General features: G+C 37.0%; 1 protein-coding gene across 8 annotated transcripts in view; it reads right to left on the bottom strand.

Moving 5' to 3' along the window:
* Positions 1 to 27,449, bottom strand: part of ATOSA (atos homolog A) — a 115,996-nt gene that overhangs the window by 50,105 nt on the left and 38,442 nt on the right. For 2 of the 8 annotated variants that reach the window (XM_040492720.1, XM_040492719.1), the window contains exon 1: positions 13,546 to 13,729. The exons of 4 other annotated variants lie outside the window; for them this stretch is intronic. In XM_040492720.1, coding sequence (XP_040348654.1) covers positions 13,546 to 13,582 — 37 coding nt within the window. In that variant the 5' untranslated portion in view covers positions 13,583 to 13,729. Of the gene's footprint in view, positions 1 to 13,545; positions 13,746 to 27,449 lie in introns of those variants that run through there. 2 more of the 8 variants (XR_005795826.1, XM_040492725.1) reach the window with 2 other exon arrangements.

The raw sequence follows: 27,449 nt of genomic DNA on the forward strand, positions 1-27,449 counted from the left end.
GAGCTGTCAGCACAGAGCCCGACGCGGGGCTCGAACTCACGGACTGTGAGAACATGACCTGAGCTGAAGTCAGATGCTTAACCAACTGAGCCACCCAGGTGCCCCAATGCTTATTTATTTCTAATCAAAGTAAAAACTACTTCCATTAAAATATGTTTAATAATGATTGGTTAAATTAAATTTATAGTGCAATAATGGGTTGCAAAGACTGGATATTTATAGTTTTATGATTAACAGATAATTTGAGTCCGGGTTCTGCTGCTAGTTACTATCTGCTAGTAACCTCCTGAAAACTGGAGGTAATATCTATCTCATAGCACCACCAATTTCATGAGGTAACAGTATGTTATGTTGAACACAGTGTCTGGCATACAATAAACACTACATATAAAACCTAGTTCTACTGATACTTAATAAGCTCAAGTGTCTCAGAAATTTTCAAGAGTCTAAGAACACCTGGGTGGTTTAGTAGGTAAGCATCTGACTTCAACTCAGGTCATGATCTTATGGTTCATGGTATGTTTGGGAGTTCAAGCCCAAAGAGTCAGATGCTCAACCAACTGAGCCACCCAGGTGCCCCTAAATTTTTTTTTTAGTTTACCTATAGAAAATGGTTTCAGTGATGTCAACTTGGTGAAATATCCTACAGCCATTAAAATAATTGTATGATATAGGAAAATATATGATAAAGTCCATTAAGTTAAATAGCAACATATACTTTATATTCATAATTTTGTACAATAATGTATAAACTTAAAGACCGGTATCAAAAACAATAAAAAAATTTTCTTAAACCTTGCTAAAGTTTGCTTAAGTTTGCTAAAATAAGCTTGCTAAAGCTCCTTACTAAGGACCTTTACTACTAAAAAACTTTTTTTAAGTTTATTGATTGATTGAGAGGGGGGAGACGGAGAGGGGAGATAGGGAGGAAGGGTGGGAGAGAGAGAGAGGGAGGCTCAGTGCTGCCAGCACAGAGCCCAAAAAGGGGCTCAATCCTATGAACTATGAGATCATGACCTGAGCCAAGATCAAGAGTCGGACACTTAACCCAATGAGCCACCCAGTTGCCCCTGCTAAATATTTCACTTCTTAAATAAGAGCAATTTAGAAAAAAAAAGTATTACCTTTTACTTTCACCATCATTTCAGAAAAGGCAATTAATTACAAAAATTTGGAAGGCATGATCACAGAAAACCAAGTCCCTCTTGAGAAAGGCTGCTGCTACCTTTGCCATGGACAAATGAAAAGCTAATGTTACACTAGCATGGGTCTGAGGATCAGCCTTTGGCAATCACCACCGTAAGGTACTAACCTGAAAACTGACTTCAGTGTGTGTGTGAATGGTAACCCACAGCCCAACTAATGGGGTCCTTCCCCACTCTCTCCACTTGCTTCTACCTCAATCAGATTGGGAAGCTTATCTATCATTTGAAAGAGCAATGATGAGAAGGGTAGAAACCATGTTCCATAAAAGTGGGAAATTGCCAATTCTTCAAAAGGGGGCAATGGACCAGAAGTCTATGAGAATGATAGTTTGCCAGAAAGAAAATGAGATGATGTAATAGCACCAAGAAAGAATACCCACCGGTTCCTCTAGTGATTCAACCAGTTGAAACAGGCAGACAATGCCACCCTTGTAACCATTTATTTGTTCAAGTGGATTCATTCATTAACCTCTGTGCAAATGTGGGAGATCAATTCTTTAGGATGGAAAATTACAGTTTAATTGTAAGTGGCTATTGTAAGGATATCACCTCCCTATAAGGGTGGGGAGAACAGAAACAATACTCTCTTCTAACTTTTTTTCACAAAGGAAGTTTCATATTGTTCTATCCCCTTTAAAATGGTACCTCTGCCAAAGACAATATCCTTTGATAAAGATAATGATCAAGCAGTAGGATTTAATGCTAATGTAATGCTTTTAATTAATGTTTTATTGGATGACTCTGTGGTCATTATCGTCAACTTCAGTCAGGCAAGTACAGAATATTTCCTTGAACCAGATTAAACTGGCTTTAGTTCAGCCAATTCACACACAATTAGAACTGTAGTCAATTGAACATAGCTATTATGATCAAGCAATTATTTGTTGTATTTTTCCAAAATCGTCTGTTAAGAAAATAAATTTGCCAATCTGCTTTCATTCCACGTTTAACTTAGATCTTTTCCCTAAATTTTGATACCTAAATAACAGATCTTAATAACATTTATACTTGAAATAGATCTAGAAATTCCTAGATGTCTCAAAACCAAAATCTAATGATAAAAACATTGTAGCAACTTGCAAAAAGTATGAAAACTCCACACACTAGAAGCCAAAAGAGCTGGACAGCCCCAAGACCTTGGGAAAGGTCAATTAAAATCTGTAACCCTCAGCAAACTCACTTGTAAAATGAAAGTTTGTGAAACTAGATGTCCCCTTCCACTTTAAACAATATCTGATTCTACTTGTGCAATTTTTGGAATCACAGAATACTACCATCCCATTTATTGTTAGTACCACTTTGGCCATAAGCACAGACTGATCCTGGCACATCTAGTCAACCACAAACTAAAAACAGTGATGGGGTTGCTGGTAGAGTAAAAAACTTTTCCCAAGCACAGTTATTTTTGCATTTTGTGATTTGAAATCTTACAATCATCTATGCCTCCTCTCTTTCTCTTGTCCTGAGTAAGCCATCAGTGGTAAGGGCTGACTGTTTCTATTAACAACCTCCCATACTTGGTCCCTTACCTTTCCCAGTTTGGCTGGTGTACTGGATGCATAAAGGAGAGTCATGAGAGATGAGGTGAAAAAGAACCCTACCTACCTTTTTTCACTTCTCTCATTACTGCCTTTAAGCACTCAATACTCTGGCCAAACTGATCTACTCATTCTCTCCTAGAGCCTCCTCAAGATATCCCATCCTCTGTATTTTAATGAATCACTTAGAATTCCCCGTTTCCAGCACTCCTCTCATAGCTCTACCTGAGTTGTTTTAATCCTTCTTTCCTACAAGGCCAATATTTTTAAAGCCTTACCATAGAAAAACTTTGTGATAATGAGGTGTGATTCATCCTTTTGTGCATCAGGGGAGCACTCCAACTCTCCTAACATACCTACTGCCTTTCTGGTCTTCACATACCTCACTAATTATCAATGATTCCCCCAAATTATAACTCAACAATCACTTCAACTTTTTAAAAACTGCATACTAAATATTAAAATCTCACCATTTATGCAAGCCTTTAAAAAAATTTTTTTTAACATTTATTTTTGAGACAGAGAGAGACAGAGCATGAACAGGGGAGGGGCAGAGAGAGAGGGAGATACAGAATCTGAAACAGGCTCCAGGCTCTGAGCTGTCAGCACAGAGCCCGACTCGGGGCTCGAATTCACGAACCGTGAAATCATGACCTGAGCCGAGTCGGACGCTTAACCGACCAAGCCACCCAGGCGCCCCTATGCAAGCCTTTTAAAACTTTCTTTGGCAGACTTTTTAAATTTTCTTCATAAAAGTCTTAAAATTTTCTATTGAGTTCATCCAAGATTATATTTGCTGCTCTTGTGCATGAATTTTTTTTCATTACATTTTCTAACATAATTTCTACTCAGATGGAGTTAAAATTTTAACTCTACCACCTAATCAAATTTCTACAGATTGGGGTGCCTACTGGCTCTCTTGGGACAGGATGTGACTCTTAATCTTGGGGTCATAAATTGAAGCCCCACACTAGGCAGAACTTACTACTCTAAAAAGTTCTACAGATTAAAAAAAAGGGGGGGGCACAGGGTGAGGGGTCGGTGAAACAGGTAAAGGGAATTAAGAATATGCTTTACTGTGATGAGCACTGAGTAATGTATAGAGTTGCTGAATTACCATATTGTACACTTGAGACTAACATAACACTGTATGTTAATTATACTGGAAAAATACATTAAATGAATAAGTAAATAGGGTATAAAATAATGATTTCATCTTGGGGCACCTGGGTGGCTTGGCTCAGTTGGTTAGCGGGCACCACAGAACCCGCTTTGGATCCTCTGTACCCCTCTCGCACTGCCCCTCCCCAACTCTGTCTCTCTCTCAAATAAACATTAAAAAAATAAAATAATGAGGTGATCTCTATTGCAGTTTAAACACATATTTCATCATTAGGTGTTGTCCATCTCATTTGATCCCATTACACTCTTTCATGGTTTTTTATTTATTTTATTTTTTAAAGTTGATTTGACTTTGAGAAAGAGAGAGAGGGAGGGAGACCAAGGATCCAAAGCAGAATCTGAAGCAGGCTCTATGCTGACAGCCGAGAGCCCAATGTGGAGGTCGAACTCAAGAACCCTGACATCATGACCTGAGCCGAAATCAGTCACTTAACCAACTAAGCCATCAGGTGCCCCTTTTTATTCTTTTATTTATAAGAGTTTATTGCACCTTACACTTTCCCTTCCTAAACCCTAACACAAAGAAAATTAAATTATTTGCATCTCTCTTCTAACCCATTAGGCTCCACCAGAACAAGATGGTCCTGTTGCTTGGCCTAGCTGCTTGGCATGAACAAGCACTGGAACACCTGTTGAAATAATGAGTAGTCAATGTTCCATTATGTCTTATTTGCTTCATATTTCAGCTTATTTCTGATTAAAGTGAATAAAGCTTGCTGTTACCCTCTTCAGATAATTATTTTATTCTTCTCTTGGGTTTGATATTTTAATTCCCAACAGGTTTTCTATTTTTTCATATTTAAAAAGCCAAAGTTAGAAATAAAATTCTACAAATGTATCACCTGAAACATTGCACTAAATCTAATTATAATCCCCTTAACTTTCTTCACTTCCCGTAGCAGGTCTTAATTTAGTCAACAGGGGCCTAGTTCCTGCTCTTTCTCACCAAAATAGTTTTGTTGTTTGAAATGCCCTTTATCAACATAATTGTTTAAGTAAACTCTACACCCAACATGGGGTTTGAACTCACAACCCTGAGATCAAGAGTTGCATATTCTACCTACTGACCCAGCCAAGCACCCCAATAGAATTCTCTTAAATGGAACAAGGAAACATTTGTTTTTAAAATAATGAAATTGGGTTAGGTAATAGCTAAACCTCTAGCCTAGAGAGAGTGAGAAAGCATTTTCTGAGTTCTAATTTCCATACTGATTATTGTAATTTTGCCTTTTAAGGGATTATAGAGAGAAATCATCATAACAATCTACTGGCTGCTTATATGGCAAGTATGGAGGAGCTTCAGCTCTAGAAAAGAAAACTAAATTTTAAGTAATTTTAAAGACTGGCTAGAAGGTAAAAGAGAAGTATCTACCTGTCAAAAACATCAGTGAAACCTAGCTCTTCTCCCCAAGGCAATGGGAGATCAAGCTGTTGTGCTGCCTTCAAGTAGAGGGCAGTCTGATGGAGATGATATAGCTAAGCCTAATTCATGGTGATATGATAAATGGTAACACGGGTAAATTAGGGTGCTAGGGAATGGTTAAGAAACTCAATCTTGGACATCAGAGAAAGCTCCCAGAGGACTTGATATTTAAAATGTAAGAATTAAAACTAGTCAGTGTTATTGAGGAAATTTCCATTTGTCCTGCTTCCTTAAAGTCCAAGCTGCCACAATCGTGCTTTTAAGTCACACCATCACGGATGCATGGGCACAAACTTAGAGCTACACCAATATAATTCATTTCCTTCTTACCTGCACTAACCCTATGTAATTTCATTTCTCAGTGTTCTGCATAAACCATTTAGACCTAACTCATCACTGTTTCAGGGCCCGAAAAATCCTCAAGTAGGAAATATTGTCCTCTTCATTGTCCTTTGTGCGAATATTCCTGATTATATGGCATTATCACTCCATACTCCAGAAAGAACCATAGGATGAAAAGATGAGAAAACAGTGTCACAGAAGGAAGCAAAGTACTGTCTCTTAAAACCACAAATTCTAGATTTAGCTATACACTCAGGTGACCCTGTGCTAAAAAAGCAACAATCCACTATTCCAGTGCTGTTTTGTTCTGTTCTAGCTTTACAAATCCCAGATAACTGGCACGTAACTTTCTCAAATTATACTCAAGCTTAACCTAATTTAGTCTTAACATTTTTACCTCATGGGAATATAGTTACAACATAGGCTGGTCCCCAGAAATACACTCTGTCCTTTCAACCTCCTTCCCACAGGCATGACCCCTATTTCTTCTAAGTATTCTCAACATTCATATTTTCCACTGTGTGTTTGCATGTGTGAAACCTAAAACAGCAGAAATAAAAAGTGCATAGAATAGAGAATTTTTTTTTTTAATTAAGAGTTGAGAAACTTGAGCACATACAGTAAAATCAGTTCTGCTTGGTTCTGCTTGAATAATGAAAGAACTAGGTGACATCCATAGCAGTCTCCATCTCCAGTGCAGAATGATTTCTGGGGGAAAGTCCAAGTGGTAGCCTAAGGCCAAAGAAGGTGTCTTCTAGGTCTCCTGTAATATCAGTCTACAACTCGGAGATGGCATGTAGTTCCTGGGGATCTCGACATTGCATTCCAGGTCTGGTCATTTTGTGCAAGGTTCTCTATCAGAAGCCCAACCAAAATATAGGAGTCAGCATAGGAATAAGGGGGACTCCCCAGGGAAAACCTATCTGCAAGAGCACTAATGTATGGAGTACATGTTGGAACATTTTACCATTTTTTTTTAGAAGCTACAAAACAGTGCTCCAGGTCACTACTTCACACTTTGCTTGTATACATATCTTATACTCCTATCCAGTCTATCTTAAAACTCACTCTTTAAAAATTAATGGTTTGGGGCGCCTGGGTGGCACAGTCAGTTAAGCGTCTGACTTCAGCCAGGTCACGATCTCGCGGTCCGGGAGTTCGAGCCCCGCGTCAGGCTCTGGGCTGATGTCTGAGAGCCTGGAGCCTGTTTCCGATTCTGTGTCTCCCTCTCTCTGTGCCCCTCCCCCGTTCATGCTCTGTCTCTCTCTGTCCCAAAAATAAATAAACGTTGAAAAAAAAATTTTTTTTTAAATAAATAAAAATTAATGGTTTTATGTTTTGTCTAAAACCAAGATATGTTCAACAAGATTTCTTAACCTAAGAGAATTTATGAACCTCTGGATATTTTCCACAAAATCAATTGTGTATATGCATAGATGTGGTGTTTTCCTTTTTGTTTTTTTTTCCTAGCAAGGGGACTGACAATTTTAAGCAGATTCTCAAAAGGGTCAGTACCCCAAACTGAGAAATACTGACACAGAGAAATCTCTCTTTTGTTCCTTTTCTGTGTGGATTTCTTGAGAAAAGTGATTTAAAGTATGTATCCCCCCATCCACCCACCCCACAAAATATACCAATGCAATGCAATTGGGTAAACCAGGATACTTATTTCTAAAATGGTTCTCCTATCCTCTTCATCTGTTGCAGAACAGTCTCTGGACCCAAAGCAGAAGCTAGTTGGGCAGTACTATTGAATATATTAACAGTAATAAAATGGAGTACACTTGAAAAAAGATCTTTTCTTTACATTTGCTTGTTCTCTAATTCTCAATAAGGTAAACTGTATCTTCAGCAAATTGGAGAGCTAAATAATAGAAGTATATATATAGGAATCACAAAATCTTGGCACTTGATGAAAATATGAAAACCAGGATGGGAACTCAGATTATACCTCTCTCCCAAAATACTGTTAAATTATGACCACTCAAAGCAACGAAAATAATGTGGTCAGTTGAAATCTTGTGTACTTGTTAAAATGACTAAAGAGTAGTTTCTGAACATTTCGGCTTAGATGTTTGAGTTTTTAAAATTTAGCCCTACACCACCAGCTTTTCTTTTCTGAAAGTTTTTATATTTCAATACAGTTACATTCATCATGTATGTGATGATATTTAATTTCTGGTTCCCAGGCCACTGGCTTATCCCTTGTCATTAATGTGGGTGGCAAATACAAGGTCACCCTTAGCCTAATCCTAGCTGAGGGATTCAAAACAAAAATCAGAAACAAGTTACTTCCCAGTAAACAAATCCCCAGTGGATTTAGCAGCTCTAGTCCATTAGCTCAGCATCTGTGGACACTTATGTGTATGCACATGCACACACATGCACACACACCCCCCCAAGATAACATCATCAGTTTTCTGCCTTCTCCTCTTTATCTTCCTCTGCTACCCATTATTTCCTTACTTTTATTGACTATTACCTTTCTTCAGAAATTTAGCCATGTACTTCTCTATGAAACCAGTACCCTTTCTTCTGCCCAAATACCAGTATTTCCATGACTTTCTATATCATGAAGTATTAGAAAATAGAGAAAACTACATGTATATCAACATATGCAAAGCTCATGGGTAAAGTCTAGAAAACTATACTTCGTATTCTCAGAACTTAAAAATGTAGAGTAACTAAAAAAATTTTTTTTAATGTTTTATTTATTTTTAAGACAGAGACAGAGCATGAGCAGGGGAGGGGCAGAGAGAGAGGGAGACACAGAATTCGAAGCAGGCTCCAGGGTCTGAACTGTCAGCACAGAGCCCGATGTGGGGCTCGAACTCACGGACTATGAGATCATGACCTGAGCTGAAGTCGGATGCTTAACCGATTGAGTCACCCAGGTGCCCCAAAAATGTAGAATAATTTTAATGAGTATATTATAAAATCTCACATGTTATTGAGTATTAACTCTGTGCCACTTGGGTCAGTACTTTTCTTACACTGTTTCATTTAAACTCCACAATTACCCTAAGGACCTCCTAATACTGATGGGGAAACTACTGTTCAAAGATGTGAAACCATGCTCAATAGAACATAGGTAAATAATAACAAATCATATAGAATAGATAAGACAAGCTCTCCCAAATTTGAACAACAACAAAAAAATCTCAAAATACTAACAAAACAGAAACCAACTTAGATTTTAATGGCCAATACTTAGCAATAACTCCTGTTAAATAACAGGAATGCCTGAGTGGCTCAGTTGGTTAAGAGTTTGACTCTTGATTTCAGCTCAGGTCATAATCTCATGATTCACAAGCTTGAGCCCCACATGAGGCTCTGTGCTGACAACATGGAGCCTACTTGGGATTCTCTCTCTCCCCCTAACTCAAAATAAATAAATAAGCTTTAAAAAAATGTTAAATAACAGACATATTTAATTGATTAGTAGAGTTTCTCTTTCATATTTAGGATGACAAGAAGCTTATAGCAAAATCTGAGGTCCAACTATGTATGAGCCTTATTTTTTTCCACTCCATCTTGACTATTTCTTATAATTTATAATTTTAATGTCCCTGTGTTTATCATAAACTTTATAATTCAAGTCCTTTGATGTTCAGAAGTTTCTGAATGAGTAAAATTGAGAAGACAAGCAAAGAAAGAACAAGAAAATATTTCCAGTTTATCAATACTAATCATGTTACCACTTTTGTTTTTAAAGGGGTGTACTGACAACCCTTTTTTTTTTTTTTTAAATGTTTGCTTAGTTTTCAGAGAACGCAGAGGGGTGAGGGGCAGAGAGAAGGGGACAGAGGATCCGAAGTGGGCTCTGCACTAACAGCAGAGAGCCTGATGTGGGGCTCGAACTCACAAACCATGAGTTCATGACCTGAGCTGAGATTGAACTCTCAATTGGCTGACTCACCCAGGTGCCCCTCACGCTACCACTTTTAATTCAGTCTCAGCACAAAGGATTATACAATCAGATTCAAGCAATAGTGCAAACAACTATATTTTTAAAACTTGGGTCTTTGATTTCAGATACAGTAACATCTGAAGGTTAAAAAAAATATGTATTTGCAGGGGCACCTGGGTGGCTCAGTCAATTTAGCCTGACTCTTGATATTGGCTCAGGTCATGATCTCACGGTTCGGGAGTTGAGCTCGTGTCCGGCTCTGCACTGTCAGTGCTTGAGATTCTCCCTTTCCCTCTCTCTCTACCCCTTCCCTGCTTGTGCTCCCTCTCTGTCTCAAAAATAAACATTCAAAAAAATATATTTATTTTTACTATACTTTTGGAAAAACAATATAGTATATACAACAGCACTGTTGCCATATGAAATTGCCTGACAAGGGGCGCCTGGGTGGCGCAGTCGGTTAAGCCTCCGGCTTCAGCCAGGTCACGATCTCGCGGTCCGTGAGTTCGAGCCCCGCGTCAGGCTCTGGGCTGATGGCTCGGAGCCTGGAGCCTGCTTCCGATTCTGTGTCTCCCTCTCTCTCTGCCCCTCCCCTGTTCATGCTCTGCCTCTCTCTGTCCTCCAAAAAAAAAAAAAAAAAAAAAAAATTTAAAAAAAAAAAAAAGAAAAAGAAAATGCCTGACAAAAGTTGTCAAGACTATTCCCTTGACAAATCTTTCTGGAATTCAGAACATAAACAAGTAATGGTATTTTTGCAAGGAAGAGGCAAAACAAAAACATTGTGTCATACAGCACTTAAGCACACATATAGGAATCAAATATTTGGGTAATATTTGAAGTAGGAATTATTAATAAAATTTTTTTCACAGGACACCTGGAGAAAAAAGAAAAACTCATAGTGTTACCCCTTTCTGAGGTTTTAAATTACAGAATTTTCTGAAGAACTGTACATGAGACACTGTTTACATATTATTGCCTGATGATTTCAAAATAAACAAATTTATTTAAAATAAAATCAGTTATATCATTGTATCTGATATATATTAGTACTTTTATTTCCTATTCTTTATCAAGTGGCCAAAACAAAAAAAGAAATCACTATTTATAAGAACTGAACTATTTTTTTTATTTTACAAGTACACAAGAGTATGGTCAATTTAAAGATTTGACATAGAATAAGGCAACAAAAATACTATTGTCAAATAATAGATAAATTCAAAGAGTTGAAATTTCCTGCAATGTTACTATATTTGACCAGGGTATAAACATCAGTTACTACCCTGAGGTTTTGATACTAGACAGAAACTTTAAGATGTTCCAGTATTAAAAACATCTTTAGGTGCTGAGCCCAGGAATAAAATTTGAGATTCTGCCAAGACTATTCCTCCTGCAACACAATGGCAAAGCTTTTGTGTGACACAGCAGTAGACCCAACTTTCTTGCCAATATCACTTTCCTTTATTTTTTACAGCACATGAACAAAACTAGCATGCTCTTAGGAAGTCTATTAATTCTCAAGAAATAAACCAAGAGGAAAAGGTAGCAGATCAAGGAAAACTTTGGTTTTTGTGGTTCTATAATTAAAAAACAAAATTAGTAACTCATGAGAATGACAGCTCTAGAAAACAGAAACAAGGAGAATGGCTTCCATGTGGTTAGAGTTACATTCAATGAACCTGGGTTCTCATTATCCTCTGCCTCCCAACCTCTGGCTCCCTCACAGCTCTTTTTCTGTACATGGGTGCTTTATATTGTGGGGCCACCAATTTTGAAGAATATAGTAGCTTTCTTTATTTTGTTACAATTTTTTAAAAGTTATTTATTTAAGGGGCACCTGGGTGGCGCAGTCGGTTAAGCGTCCGACTTCAGCCAGGTCACGATCTCGCGGTCCGTGGGTTCGAGCCCCGCGTCAGGCTCTGGGCTGATGGCTCAGAGCCTGGAGCCTGTTTCCGATTCTGTGTCTCCCTCTCTCTCTGCCCCTCCCCCGTTCATGCTCTGTCTCTCTCTGTCCCAAAAATAAATAAACGTTGAAAAAAAAAATTAAAAAAAAAATAAATAAAAGTTATTTATTTAAGAAATCTCTATACTCAACATGGGGCTTGAACGCACGACCCTGAGACTGAGTCACATACTCTTCCAACTAAGCCAGCCAGCTGCCCCCGTTTTGCTATAATTTTTTTTTTTAATTTTTTTTTTTGCAACGTTTATTTATTTTTGGGATAGAGAGAGACAGAGCATGAACAGGGGAGGGGCAGAGAGAGAGGGAGACACAGAATCAGAAACAGGCTCCAGGCTCTGAGCCATCAGCCCAGAGCCCGACGCGGGGCTCGAACTCACGGACCGCGAGATCGTGACCTGGCTGAAGCCGGAGGCTTAACCGACTGCGCCACCCAGGCGCCCCAGTTTTGCTATAATTTTTATGGTAACTCCTATCAAGTTTTAGTTTTGGGTTCTACCTAACAAAATGAAAAAACTAAGAAATACCAGAGTTTTGTTTTGTTTTGTTTCAAGTTCAGCAACATGCAGGTTTGTGTGAAACACTTTAATGTTTAAGGATAATTTGTTTTATACATTTGCATCTATTATTTGAAGCCGTTAACACAAATATATGTATAATTAAAAATGATCAGTGATGGCCACCAAAGCATGAACTATATTTGCATTCTTTTCAAAGAAATGTCTCTTCTCACTTATCAAATTATGCTAACACTGACTGCTAAATCTACCTAATGACAGGTACCTCCTGAAGACTAACAACAAAATCAATCCCTATGGAGATGAGAAATAAAGCTTTAATATCAACTTTAAATTTATATTATACCCATTTTATTCATCAGACATAAATCACTGAGTGAATTAAAGAGGAGCCGGTTACACAACCAGGTGAAAATGAATAACTAAAAGAAAACTCTTCGTAAACGGGCAATATGCTAATTAGTCTCCTGCTTTAATTTAAAAGAATCATTAGTTAAATCAACTGTGTAAACTCTATATGAGAAAATGTAAAAGAAAAAAAACAAAAAACTTTTATCTAAGATAAAACTTTCGTGTAATCAATTAATTGGAGAAACCGGTTTTTCCAGATCCCATAAAACCAAACTGCAACTCAGTCTGTTCAATTATTAAAATATTGAATAAGTGAGGCTTAATTTAATAAGATTTTACTATATTTGCAGCATTAACTAAGACAGATATAGAAATATTACATTTAAGAGGCTTACTCTAATTTTAAAATACTCTAATTTTAAAAAACCATTTGTGTTATGTTGTCTTCAACATCCTTTATTTTTCCCACTTTCCATTTGGACATTTAATAGAACACAACACTGACTTTGCAGTTGGTTAATACAACCATCCTTTATCTGAACTGCTCAGAAGTAGTCAATGGATCAAATAATCACAAGAGTGCACAATTTGAGGTAGCATCTTCAGAAATCCTTTATAAAAAGATAGCATGTCAATTTCCTAAACTGTGCCAAAATTATCACTAAGCTAAATTCTGACTATCTCTGTCAAATTCAGAAACAATGACTTCAGTTAAAAATATGTAACTTACTTTAAATACTTTCTCCCTAACAGCTTTTATTTTTCAAAAACACTTCCTGCTCCCAAATAAAGTTAATGCTTCTGGCTAACTTCCCATTCTCTTACCCTATATTCTCATTTTTATCACATTTTTCCCCCTGTTAAAGTGAGCACATTGTATTTTGGTTTCTTTTCTTCCTACTCATTGTTCAGACCAGCATTTTAATAATCTTTTAAGCAATGCTGTTCAAAGAAAATATGAAGCTAAAGGAAATTCTCTAAGTTCAATGTTTTTCAAAGAGAGATTTTTCTAGACCTATTTATTAAAAAATCTATGCAAAGCAAACACGACAACTGGTAAACAGCTACAGAAAATCCAAAGTTTAAAAATAAAGCCGTTAAAAACACTTCATTACACACCTTCTCTGTGAAGCCCTTTGTTTCCACTGAAAACCATACTGGAATCCTTGTATAAAAGAAGTTGCCTTCTGGCTGTCAATAGCTACACAGTCAGTAACTGAGGGATCCAGATGTCTGCAGTGGTTAAAACAAATGTTCAGCAGTGGGTGCTGATTCCGCTTCCCTCTGTGTAAGGTTTTCCACAAAGGCAGCAGAGTAAGAGTGCACATAGCAACAGCACTCACAGCTGATTGGATGGAGGGTGTGCTCAGCCGCCCCTGCCTGCTAGGTCCACTACAGCTTCCTGTCTACTTGGCAGCACTATCATGTTGTCTTTGCTCTTCTTACCAACTCAGCTGTGTTTAGGCAACTTGAAAGGAAAGAGGAGTAGAACAATAATGACAAAAGTATTCTAGCATGCGCCCCTAAAATGGGTGTCTCTGGGTGTTTTTAAAAGAGAGAAATTCATAAGGCAAACATTTATTTCAGTATTTCACATAAAACAGGACAAAGAAGGCTGGTGGAGGCAATCAATTTATTATTTCACATTTCAAGTAAATCAGGTTCTACACCAAGAGAAACCCTCTGAAAACAAAGAAATATAAAAACTCATAACAATTAGAATAAAACATCAGCCTCCATTTACCAGAACAAAGAATTCCTTTACAACAAGCTTCACAAAGTCCTAGAAAAGCACAACCTGTTAGTTAAAATGGGATAGGGCATAAAGTAGCCCCCTCAAATGTATGCCTTTTGAGAAGATAAAAAAAATTGAAGGTTAAGAAATTAGAAAAAGATCTGAAAAGGAAAAATAGTTTCTAAGCAAACTCTCAACAATAAAGATTTAACTAAGTATTTGCATTAAAACGTCTCTTTTTACAAAAAGCAACAAGGACATTTAGCCTGAATTCATTTATTTTTATCATAAAATTATCTGGAGACATTGAGGGCATAGGAGATTTTCTTCAGGTTTCAAGTACCGGGCTTCAATGTTATCAGTCTATATCATCTCCTCAAGCTTTAAGAACAACAAAACTCCCCCCTCCCCACCCCAACTTACAAAGATGTTTTGGGAGAGTTAGTGCCCATGGTAAGAGATAAACAGATAGGAAGGATCGAAAAATTCCGTTTAAGAAATATTTCCTGTGAACATTACATAAACTAGGATAGTGTTTTTTAAACCTTAAAAGCAATTAAACTTTTTATTTACATTATTCCAATAAAATTATTGTTAATGGTGGCTTAAGGATTTCTATCAAGAGAGGTTTGTGGGAGAAAGCAGAAGCTACAGGAGCAGCACACTGTTTATTACTCAGATCTTTGTTTATCTGGAGTGTCTTGGGGGTAGGGAGCAGAAGCTGATGGAAATGCTGGCTCTATTAAGGCACCCCATGGGCAACATGAGGCTATTTTTAAATGAGAGGCCACAGACAACGCTGCAGTTTCAAATCAGCCCCAGAGTCCACAAGATTCCACCCCTGCAAAAGCTTCTAGGACTTTTACAGTATACGAGTAAGAGTACGAAGTACACAACCTGTGAGGGTTAAATGTCATTATTACCTCAGTGTAAGGAAAAAACCTGATCATTGGCTCCTCAATTAGCCAGAGGGAGAACTGCTAAGCCCTCTGAGAAAATAACAAGAAGAAAGATATGTTTGGGAGCACAAGAAGCCTGTGAGGTAAGTGACTCAGACAAAGAATGGCATAGAAGAGAGCAAGGAGTTTGGAGACAGACCAACCAATGTGGGTTCAAAACATGAAACTGTCATTTATAAACAGTAACAGGCTTTACTAAGCCACTCTGAGCTTCTGTTTTCTTACTTATAAAATGGAGTTGGGGTACCTGCGTGGCTCAGTCAGTTAAGCATCCAGCTTCAGCACAGGTCATGATCTCAAGGTTTGTAGGTTCAAGCCCCACATCGGGCTCTGTGCTGACAACTCAGAGCCTGGAGCCTGCTTCATATTCTGTGTTTCCCTCTCTTTCTCTGCCCCTCCCAGACTAGGTAGGGCTCTCTGTCTTTCAAAAATAATTTAAAAAAATTTTTTTTTCATGGAGTCAACTTACAGGGATATTGTGAAGGCTAAAAAATGCTGTCAGCCAGACTGGACTTTTGGTTACTAAGGACCCTCTAAGCTTCTTCAAAACTTGGGAGTTTCTGCAAATACTATTCCTCTCTGCTAGGAGTGGTCTTCCACAAACCCTTCAATAAGCAAGTCTCAGTTTAAATCTCTCTTCCACAGGGCAGCTTTCCCTGATCCAAGACTAGTCTTAGGCTCCCCGTACCTCCTTCTTAGTACTTAGTTCATAGAATGTTAAATAATTATTTGCAAAATGACTTCTCCTCCACCACCTATAAGTGCTTTAAAGAGAAGTACTATGTTTGTCTACATTATTGGTTATCTAGCACCATGCCTGATTCCTATCCCATATGATACTTGGTTTGATCTGATTGCACAACCATGAGAGGTAAATAGAACAAGTATCATTATCTGCATTGTTCAAATAAAATCAGCTCTAAAAGTTTATTTACCCAAGTCAAAGTCATAAATCTAGAAGTCAAAGGAAATTTTTTAAATTTTTGGTAGAATAACTTGGGGGTGCCTGGGTGGCTCAATCGGTTAAGCGTCTGATTTCGACTCAGTTCATGATCTCGTGGTCCGTGAGTTCAAGCCCCGCGTCGGGCTCTGTGCTGACAGCTCAGAGCCTGGAGCCTGTTTCAGATTCTGTGTCTCCCTCTCTCTCTGACCGTCCCCCATTCATGCTGTATCTCTGTCTCAAAAATAAATAAACGTTAAAAAAAAAAATTGGGAGGGCACCTGGGTGGCTCAGTCGGTTGAGCATCTGACTTTAGCTCAGGTCATGATCTCACAGCTCGTGAGTTCGAGCCCCGTGTTGGGCTCTGTGCTGACAGCTCAGAGCCTGGAGCTTGCTTCAGATTCTGTGTCTCCCTCTCTCTGCCCCTAACCCAGTTACATTCTATCTCTGTCTCTCTCAAAAATAAATAAACAGTAAAAGAGTTAAAAAAAATTTTTTTTTGGTAGAATAATTTTATAATTCAAAATCTACCTCTATCACTCTCAAAAAAGGAAAAATAATATACAATCCCTAAATTATTTTGGAATATTTCCTTTCAGTTATAATCCTCAAACTTTTAAATTAAAGGCTAATGGAATTCTCTATAATCTAAAACTATTAACATACAAAGAAAACTTATAAAAATATTAAATTTAGTCAGAAACATGTACTTATAAATGAATTAAAATGTACATGACACATGCCACCTTAAAAAGTAAAATCTAACAAAGATTTAGTGAAATGTTTCTTCTATGGTGCCAGTTTTCCAATATATTTCAAAGTGGCACTTTATGTAACTGAAGAATGCTTGCTTTTCCCTACTTTTGTTTATCTTAGTACGCAAAGCTATAAATGGGTATGCTATAAAAGAATGGCAGGTTATCTACTTTGTAGGTCTCAACAGTCTACAAATTAAGAATCTAATAATATAAAATTCTATATGGAGTGCTAGTTCCAGGTTCTCAATTTACAACACCCAACCATGAAAAGCCCCCTTTTCCCCCTGCAACTCATGTAGCATTGTCATAATTGTGCTCTACAAATGGACAGTTCAAAAAATATAAATTGCTTATATTATCCTAATGTAAGGAAATACATTAAAAAGGAGATCTTCCATTAATTCTTTTAACTACATATTCTAAAAATAAAGTAGAAAAATTTCAAACATCAACTGTTTCAGATCATCTATGCCCTCCATTAGCAGAAATAATTGGGGACTATTTCCTTTTAAGAAACTTCAGAGATAATCATGCCAGCTTAGATACTTTCTAAGCAAAAAAGATATATTGCTAGTAGGAAAAAAAAAACTTATTAAAGGTAATGATTCAATAGCTTCTATACGTGTAAGCCCATGGGCCAGGCATGGTGTTAGTCTCTTTACATACCTGTCTCCTTTGACCCTGTGGCAGGTGTTATCCCCAAAGATGAAAAAACTGGCTTGTTACCTGCCCAAGTAACTAGAATTAAGTGGGTAAAGCAAGGATTCAAGTTTAGGTCTTCCTGAATCTAACATGCATGCTCTTAACCACTGCTATCCTTCCCTTAACAATTTGTTTCTTATGGGGCACCTGGGTGGTTCAGTCAGTTGAGTGTCCAACCTTAGCTCGGGTCATGATCTCATGGTTCATGAGTTGGAGCCCCACACTGGGCTCACTGCTGTCACTGTACAGCTTGTTTCAGACCTGCTGTTCCCCCCTGACACCCCTCCTTCACTCACTTGCTTTTTCTCAAAAATAAAACATTTAAAAAAACCCAATTCCTTTCTTATATACGTTTCCATTCTTACATATATATATTTCCATAAGGCAAATATGGCATCATACAAGAATAAAGTTTAATTACAGAAATCTCAAGTTAACATTTTCCATTTATTACTCATTCAATGAGCACTATTACAGTCCCATTACCCCTCAAATCTGTCAGATAGACTACTTATACTACAGGACAACAGGATTTGACTGCTAAACAGGGAGCCAGGCTATAGCTATTGTGTGATCACTACATGAAGACACAATAAAATGTTCAGTCTATAAAACTTCACTACTTCATGATCATAGATCACATATGTAATCCAGAGAAAGAAAATGAAATAGAAAAGAACGCTGACCAGGAACCAAAGATCCAGGTTATAGTTTAAACTCTACCTCTAATCAGCTTTGTGATCTTAAGTACTTCTCTGAAATTGCTCATTTCTAAGTCAGGAATCCTTTTTTCTTTACTGGTTTAAAAAAAATTTTTTTTTTACATTTATTTATTTTTGAGAGAGACAGAGACAGAGCACAAGCAGGAGAGGGGCAGAGAGAGGAGACACAGAATCTGAAGCAGGCTCCAGGCTAACAGCAGAGAGCCTGACACGGGGCTCGAATTCACCAAGTATGAGATCATAACGTGAGCTGAAGTCGGATGCTCAACCCACTGAGCCACCAGGTGCCCCTTTTCTTTTCTGTTTTGCCTGCAGTGTTGGTTTGTTGTTAGGATCAAATAGGATAGGATAAAATTACTTTGAAAACAACGACATTCTACACAATTAGAATATCATCTTCCCTGGTGATCTTCTAGGGGATAGCAGCATAAACTAAACATGTTTGCACAAAAATCAACCTCCTTACTGGAATAATCCTTTAAAGCAGCAAGACAAAACAGAAAAGAGCCAGAGAGTCTAGGAGCTCAAGATCCTTCTCCTTAACAAGCCGTGCTATCACATTATTTAATTTAACCTGAGTCTATTTCCTCATCTGTAAAGTGGGAATAATAATTTCATTGAGAATTATAAATCACCTACCACGTTACTTGGCTCTCAAGCAATTTAAGTTTCCTCTTTTCCTTTGCAAACATCAGGTCTACAGGATGTTAGTAAAAGGTAAGTGTACACACACACACACACACACACCCACAAACACAAATAAAGGACAATATGTTACTAGTAAACCACATTAATAACAATAAGGATAAAATTTAAATCTTGACTACTAAAGCAAGATTTATGACACTGATATTTTTAAACTCCTTAAAAAATGTCATTTAACAAAAGTTAAACATTTAACAGCACATTTCACAGTTCAATAATTTGCAATAAAGGCTAAGCAATAGCTAAAATTTAACATTGTTAACAATTTTGGAAATTAAGAAATTTATGGGCTTTCTCATTAAATCAGTTTTTATCAAAAAACAAAATATTTTACCGTTAGGTCAGTACTGGGATAAATTAAGCCATAATAAGTTATATTAATTTCCACTCACATAGAGATTTCTAGCCATCATTATTGCCAAAATGATTACCCAGTGATTTGTATTCATTATGAAATGGTACAAATAACCTAAGTGGCCAAACAGCAATCCAAAAATACTGTGTTTTTAAGAGCTAAAACGTTTCTTAAAATTAAAATGTTAATAAGTACCTAGAGACTTAGTGGCGTTTCTCCTCAAAAGATTTGAGGTTATGATGACCTAGATTAGCTCTAGAAGCAGAGCCTTGTTTACAAAATCTCAGATCTTGGAGAGAAGAAAATGTTCTAGCCTGTTTTTTGGCATCATTCATACTACATTGTTTAAAATGAGCTAGAACAGGGGTTATTTATAATCTAAGATACTGAACACTTTGTCTAATAATATCTTGTACACACACTAATTAGATTTAGCAAGTATCAAGATCAGGTATAAGAATGCATTTTAACATCCTAAGGTACTCTTTATAAATTAAAACCATCATCATTGCATAAAACGTGCCAAGATGTTCATAGGTTCCCATTTACCTATACCCATACTTCTTAAAGACAAGTTCTAGGATGTTATCCCCTGATATTATATTATAAAGAATGGTATGCTTGATTCAGTCTTAAAATCTAGAGCCATCATTAATTTTTTATTCTGCCAAAAATGATGTTTACTAAAAGTATCTCCATGGAAAATAATGAAACTTACACTTATTTGTCCCTTTGGCAATCTAACTTTGTGAACTAAGAGTATTTTGTGGGGCACCTGGGTGGCTCAGTCAGTTAAGCATTCGACTTCGGCTCAGGTCATGATCTCACAGTTCGTGAGTTCAAGCCCTGCACTGGGCTCTGTGCTGACAGCTTGGATCTTGGAGTCTGCTTCAGATTCTGTGTCTCCCTCTCTCTGCCCCCTCCCCCCGCTCACACTCTTTCAAAAATGAATAAAACATTTTTGAAAAAGAATATTTTGTAGATAAAGAAACTGAACCATAAAGATTAAGGCAGCTGGTGGGTTACCTACCTAGTTGAATCACCTAACCCAGGTTTAATTCCAAGCCCTTTGCTTTTCTTTTTCCACAACTACCTATCAGTGGTACATATCTTTACCTCTACTAATTAAGCCAATAGTCATACAAATGACAGATTCGGCATTTCAAATTTTGGAGAATATTAGCAAAAATCTGGCAAAATTCAACAGCTATAGAATTAAGTAGACCTCATGTAGCTTTAACAAAGACTCAACTGTTAAGTCCCTGAAGCTCTAGTACTCTGCTGGCATTTTTAAAAGTTTGCTAACTTCAGACTATTTTGTATAGTTTTGTTTCCAAATAATAGGACTAAACTCTCTGGCTACCTATAACACCTCAAATTCTAACGTATCTAAAATTGAACTAATTTCTCTCTAAATAGGATATACCATTATTGTTACTCCCAATTCCCTAAGCTTGCAAACTTTGGAGACAATCAAAATAGCCATTAATTATATGCTTATTAAATACCTGGCACAGGGGTGCCTGGGTGGCTCAGTTGCTTAAGCATCCCACTTCAGCTGACGTCATGATGTCACGGTTTGGTTACTGGGTTCAAGCCCTGCATCCAGTTCTGTGCTGACAGCTCAGAGCTTGGAGCCTGCTTCAGATTCTGGGTCTCCCTCTCTCTGCTCCTCCCCTCCTCATTCTCTCTCTCTCTCAAAAATAAATAAACATTAAAAATAAATAAATAAAAATTAAAAAATTAAATACCTGACACAACCACTCTCTTAGATTATATCATTATAACAAACCTATGAAATTAATACTTTTATTACCTCAATTTTAACTAATGAGTAAATTGAAACTCAGAGAAGTTAGGTAATTTTATCAAGGTTACACAGAGCAGTTGACAAAAACCAGAACCTAAACGCAGGTCTTTCTAATTCTCCTAAATGCGAAAACAATCTGTAGGATGAAATGTGCTATCAAATTAATTTAAGGGGTCGGAACTATCATTTGTTTTTAAATAGGAAAAAGAAAACATCAGCCACCACTTAGCTTTGCTAAGTAATGATTTTGGTTTGGGGGAGGGAGTGTTGGGATTGAGAAGCAATGTCAATTGTCTTTGTAACTGTGGGCTGACAAAAATTTTAAAGCCACTGCTCCATGTTATAATGTCTCTCAACCACCGTCATCCCCTGCCATGTCCCCTAATAGATATTTGGTTCAACCGTATCATATTCAACCAACATGGACTTTGGAAGCACATATCAAAGGCTGATATTAAAATTTATTTTACTAAATAAAGTTTAAAAAAGAAGTAGGGGTGCCTGGGTTGCTCAGTTGGTTAAGCATCCGACTCTTAATCTAGGCTCAGGTCATGATCTCATGGTTCATGGGACTGAGCCCTGTGTGGGGCTCTATGTTTACAGTGCAGAGCCTGCTTATGATTCTCTCTCTGCCACTCCTGAATGTGTGTGCAAGCTCTCAAGATAAATCAACTTAAAAAAAAAAAAAAAAAAAAAAAGGCAGATACCAGGGATTCACGACCAAAATTCACATACCTCACATGCTGCCAAAATTCAGTTCTTTACTAGGGGTGACAGTATACAAGTAGAGATACAAATGTTTAGACATCTTTAAAGATGAAGAAAGTACAAATTCTGTAACTTATTGCATATACCTGTTTGTGGATAGTTTTCTTTTTCCTCATTTAAATGCTACAGTCAATCTGTCAAAGCTGTTCATTTTCAACATTATTGTAGTCTATACAATTATGTCACCCAGAAAGCCAGTGGGAAGTACTTATACTTATCATGGACTACCTCAATTGTTTTTAAACTTTTAGACAGGAAGGTTTTAGCTGCATTGCCTAGAGGGCAAAATCATGAAAGCCTCATGAACTGAGCACCTCAAGTGAAACTTGCACTTACTGAGAAGTAAATTTCCATTGCTCATTCTCCAAAATAAACACACACACGCACACACCCTATATTCAAACCAAAAATATTTGAGATCACTACAAATAGAAGAGGGTAGTGAAATGTAGGAATTCTACAGATCTGATCTGTGTAGACCATGTAATATGCTCTTCCTCTGGGCCACTCCCCCTACTCCACACCTGAGCCTCTTTCAACCCAGCACAGGGTAAACCTCTAACCCTGATTGGTCTGTTTACTCAGGAAAAAAAAAAAGATCGCCAATTCCAGAGGCGATGTTAGTTCTTGTTCATCAGTGCATTTCCAGCACAGTGCTCAATGAATATTTGTCTGAGAGAAGAGAGGGAAAGGGATACAAATGTCTAAAGTTTTACCATATTTGAAAACAAATCCTAAAAATGATAAATCATTTTACCAATGTTTTATGTAATCATTAATATTTATCGCAGAATATTCATAAGAATATTCTTCATTCATAAGAATATTCATCATTCATAAGAATTTGAATAAAAAGAACATTTTGTCAAAATATGTGCATTTTGGTAAAAACATCTTAGAAATCAAACATCTCTGAAACAAAGTCCAAGTGTTTTGTACTACTAAATCCAAGTAAGCATTCCATGTTGTCAATCCCTTGATTTATACAAGAGTCCACGTAAATTATAAAATATTATATGCACTCTCTTACAGAGCATAGCTGGGGCAAATTATCTACCTCAAGCTATATTTAAGCTATTTTAATACAGAATGAAATAGGAGTTATAGAGTGCTCTAGCAGGACAGAAAAATGGCTAACAATTAAGGTGACCATAAAATTCTTTGTCCAAACAAGGATACATTTAGAGTGAAAGAAGACAATGAAATATGATTGGGCACAGAGGTAACAGGCATAAACCAGGACTATCCCAGGTAGTATTTCCATCCCATCCCCTAAGAAAATCTGAACCTCATAGCACAGTTAAACAGATATAAAATGGTTAACTCAAATTATACTAAATTTTTTTATTCCATGAAACTCACTGATCAGCCAAAACATAACATTTATATTTTATATTTGAAATACTTGACAATTGTCTATCAATTTTGAAGATGCTCTTTTAAAAAAAAGGTACCATGTGCAACTCATTGCATCCTAGCTTACTTTTGTCTGAAAGGAGAAAGATAAAGTCCTCACCCATAAGGCACTGATAGTGATTATGTATGCAATAGGCACTTAAAATGTTTTCTCCAGTGTCTAATAAATGCTAACTCCATACCAACCACTGTCACAAGTGTGAGTGAAGAAGGCAGATGTGTCCCAGTCCTTGGAGAACAAATATTCTAATGAAGAAGACAATCTAAAGTGAGCAAATGAAGGAAATACAAATTATGGTATATGGTCTGTTCTTACTTCAGTTCCTAAAGCACGCCAGGCTCTTTATAAATTCAAGACCATTGCACATACTAGTTGCTTGGCCTGGAATGTTCTTTCCCTCAATCCTCACATAGTTGACTCCTTCACATCCTCACCCTACTTTCTAAGAGAGGCCTTACCTAATCATCCTAACCAAAAGGGCTTCTCCCTGCCCTGGGTTAAGCCAGCCTCAGCCTTTGTAAGTTTCCTTTAGAATATGTACAACAGGTAACATCTTTTTTCTTCAGAATCAAATACTATTCTAAGCATTTTACATGGACTACCTCATTTAAACATGATAGCCTTTTAAGTACTCTAGTCCTGTTTTTCATATGACAAAATTAAAGACAGATTTTTCTAATTCTTGATTTTTATTTATTTTTCAAGTTTTATTTTGAAAATGCAGAGCGCGAGCAGTGGAAGGGCACAGAGAGGGAGACAAAGAATCCCAAGCAGTCTCCACAGAGCCTTACACTGGGCTTGAACTTGAACTGAGCTCATGAACCCTGTGATCATGACCTGAGCCAAAAATCAAGAATCACTTAGACAACTGAGCCACCCACGCACCCTGAATTCGTGATTTTTAAATTTTAGATATTTTCTCTAATTTCTAATTTCATTGCATTTTTTCTTTTTAGCTTACTGTCTTAAGGATGAAATATGCCTTTTACTTCCAGTCTATTATCATTTAGCTTTCTTGTGAAGGAAGGTATATTTTCTTTGGAGAACAATGTTATAATATAATCACCATTCTTTCTTTCAAGTTCCCTGATGAAGGATGATTGATCATTAATTATGTCATTTCTGGTGTAGAACCTAGAGGCAATTGTGCTTTGCTAGACGCAGAAATACAGAAACACTGGACTGGCGAGTGGAAATAGTTGGACAGGTTACTTCTTTTTCTCTGGGTCTTAGGTTTTCCTAACTATAAAAATGAAAGACTCATACTTTCTAAAGACCTCCCCAACTCTGATTTCCAGGAATAGCATGAGTTTCAAAGTAATTTCAGAATAACAAAAGGATTTTAATGTCCCGAGCTCTTTTTGATGGAATTTAATCTGTACCACAATGTAACCTGAGGATTTTTTTTTTTCATTGTTAGCTATTTTGAGCCCTCTGGCAGATATCTGAACTCTGCAACATAAGCAAAATACGAAAAAACACAGGTCAGGGTTATTATATGTTAGACTACAGAAATATGCCTCTGGACCAGCATTTAATTGACACAATAATTACTAAGACTTGAATACACTTCCTCAAAGGAGTAGATATTTTCCTTATTCAAACTTCTGAATGAGAATACCAACTTAAGAACATAAATCCCAGACAATTTTTAAGAAGTTATAAATGAAGATATTTAAGATTTCCTGCTTTGTGTTCTTTCTACCACAATACACTGAACAAACCTCTTCTATGGCCAAAAAAATTTCTTTTCTTGAAGGCTTGGTGTGAAAGTATTTATTTGGTTGGGTAGCAGGGAGGATATATGTCCATTTCCTCCTTAACATAGGTAGGAAAGCTTATCAGTATTGTTGGAATCTCCTTGCACTCATAGTTCACAAGTGGTTGGAAGGTACAAGGGCCTATAATCCCAGAGTTTATGAAGTTTCTGCCAGCAACTGTGTGAGAGAAAAAAACCCTCCAATTTTATCCTATTTGTTATAACACACAGGTACTTTAAAATAGTGTAGTTTAGGGGCGCCTGGGTGGCGCAGTCGGTTAAGCGTCCGTGTTCAGCCAGGTCACCATCTCGCGGTCTGTGAGTTCGAGCCCCACGTCGGGCTCTGGGCTGATGGCTCAGAGCCTGGAGCCTGTTTCTGATTCTGTGTCTCCCTCTCTCTCTGCCCCTCCCCTGTTCATGCTCTGTCTCTCTCTGTCCCAAAAATAAATAAACATTGAAAAAAAAAATAGTGTAGTTTACTACTTTAACAAGAGTATCATAAAACAATAGCTATGGCCTTGTCAGAATTGTGTACCATGTTAATATTCCTAGGAATTTTCATAAAAGAGAACACTAATCTTCATATATTAAAGAGTGGTGGCAAAGGGAAAATAGATGGAGAAGAAAAAAGATTAGCCAACAGAGATGAATGTCAGGTAATTTTTATAATACCAAATCATAATGTTGGGGCTAAAAACTGATTTTAAAACTGCCAGATATTCAATAATAATTTTTTGTTAGTTTATAATGAAATTAAATAGAAATACACTGACAAATTATTCTTCCATAAAGCTCTCTTTAATCAGACCAAACTACTTAATAGTGCCTATCAGGTGAATGAAGCTCAAATCCCTTAGCTTGACATTTCAAATGTCCCTAATTTTCCTCATTTCTAAGAAATCCCTACAACTCACGTTAGTCTACCTTCTGTCCCTTGAACATTTTAATTGCTCAGATTGTCCTCTCTTCCAGGCCTCCCCCTCTCAATCTTTGTAAACTTCCACCTATCCCGAAGATACCTGATCTTTTAAGGCTCAATACAGCTGTTGACTCTAAGACAGGCTGTGCCGTGAAATTAATCTCCACAGGTGAAATGATTTCTTACCAACTCTGATGATAGACATTTTTACCATTTATTCAGTTATCAGATATCATATGTTTGCATAGTTATTTCATTTGATCTGCCAATAACCTTGAGAAGTGGGGATAAATATTCCCATTTAGAAACAAAAACTGATACTAGAGAGTTAATTCTTAGGGTTACAAAACTAACAAATCACAGGGAAAGAATGCATAAAATTTTCCAGTAGTAAGTTTTATGGTACATCACAAAGATACTAAAATTCATGCAAACATTCATTTAATAGTAAATATTTATTGAGCAGCTACAAAATGTCAGGCACGAGTCCACGCATAGGGAAATACAGTCGTGAACAAACGTCACTAGTCCCTGCCCTCATGAAGCTTACATTCCTATTGGGGAGAAAAACAAATAAGTAAATAAATACAGAACATCAAGTCAAGCAGTGATAATCACTACAAAGAAGAGTAGTGCAGTGTAAAGAGAAAATTAAAAAGCTGTACTTTTCTTGATAGGATGGTCAGGAAGGCTTCTTTGAGGAGGTGACAACTGAGCACAAAGTCAAATGCAGTAAAGACCAGCATCATGAGACTTATATTCCAAAAAGGGATAGCAAATGCAAAGGCCCCACGGTGTCAACATGCTTGTGGTGACTAAAGAACAGCAAGACCAATGTGCCTAGACTGCAACGATCTTCCAAGTATACTAAAAAAATGAGGTCAGAGAGGTAGCCTGAGACTTTAGGATTAAAATGTAATTCTTCCCCAATTCAAATATAATTTATTTCAATCAAAAAAAATCTTGGAATTTCATCAATACTCATTATTCTCTTAAATCTATTTGGTCCAAGTAATCTCTTTTTTTAAGCTAAATAAAATGAGGAAAAATCTGCTAAAATCTTAATTAACTGTCCTATATACACGACCTAATTTCTCCCCCCCCACCACCCCAACACCAATACTTTCATCCACTTATACCTTTACCTATTCTTATGGTATAATCTAAAACCTTTCTAAATGTTGTTCAACATCAGGGTCTAACTCTCTTTCTGTAACAGGAAGCAATTTACTTCCTTAAAAAGGTAACATGATTAAAGACAATATTGGGACAATGAGAAATGTGAATATACAATGTATATTAGATATTAGCATCGTGCCAATGTTAGATCTCTTGAGTATGATAAATGCACTGCAGGTATGAAGGAGAATATTCTTACTTTTAGGAGATACATGCAGTGGTATGATGGTAAATGTCTACCAACTGGCTCTCCAGAGGAAACAGCACCTGGTTTGTAGCACTGCCAATTTCCACG

The sequence above is a fragment of the Herpailurus yagouaroundi genome, unplaced genomic scaffold (assembly GCF_014898765.1).
Source record: "Herpailurus yagouaroundi ecotype Mexico unplaced genomic scaffold, PumYag 184, whole genome shotgun sequence".
NCBI classification, from domain to species: domain Eukaryota; kingdom Metazoa; phylum Chordata; class Mammalia; order Carnivora; family Felidae; genus Herpailurus; species Herpailurus yagouaroundi.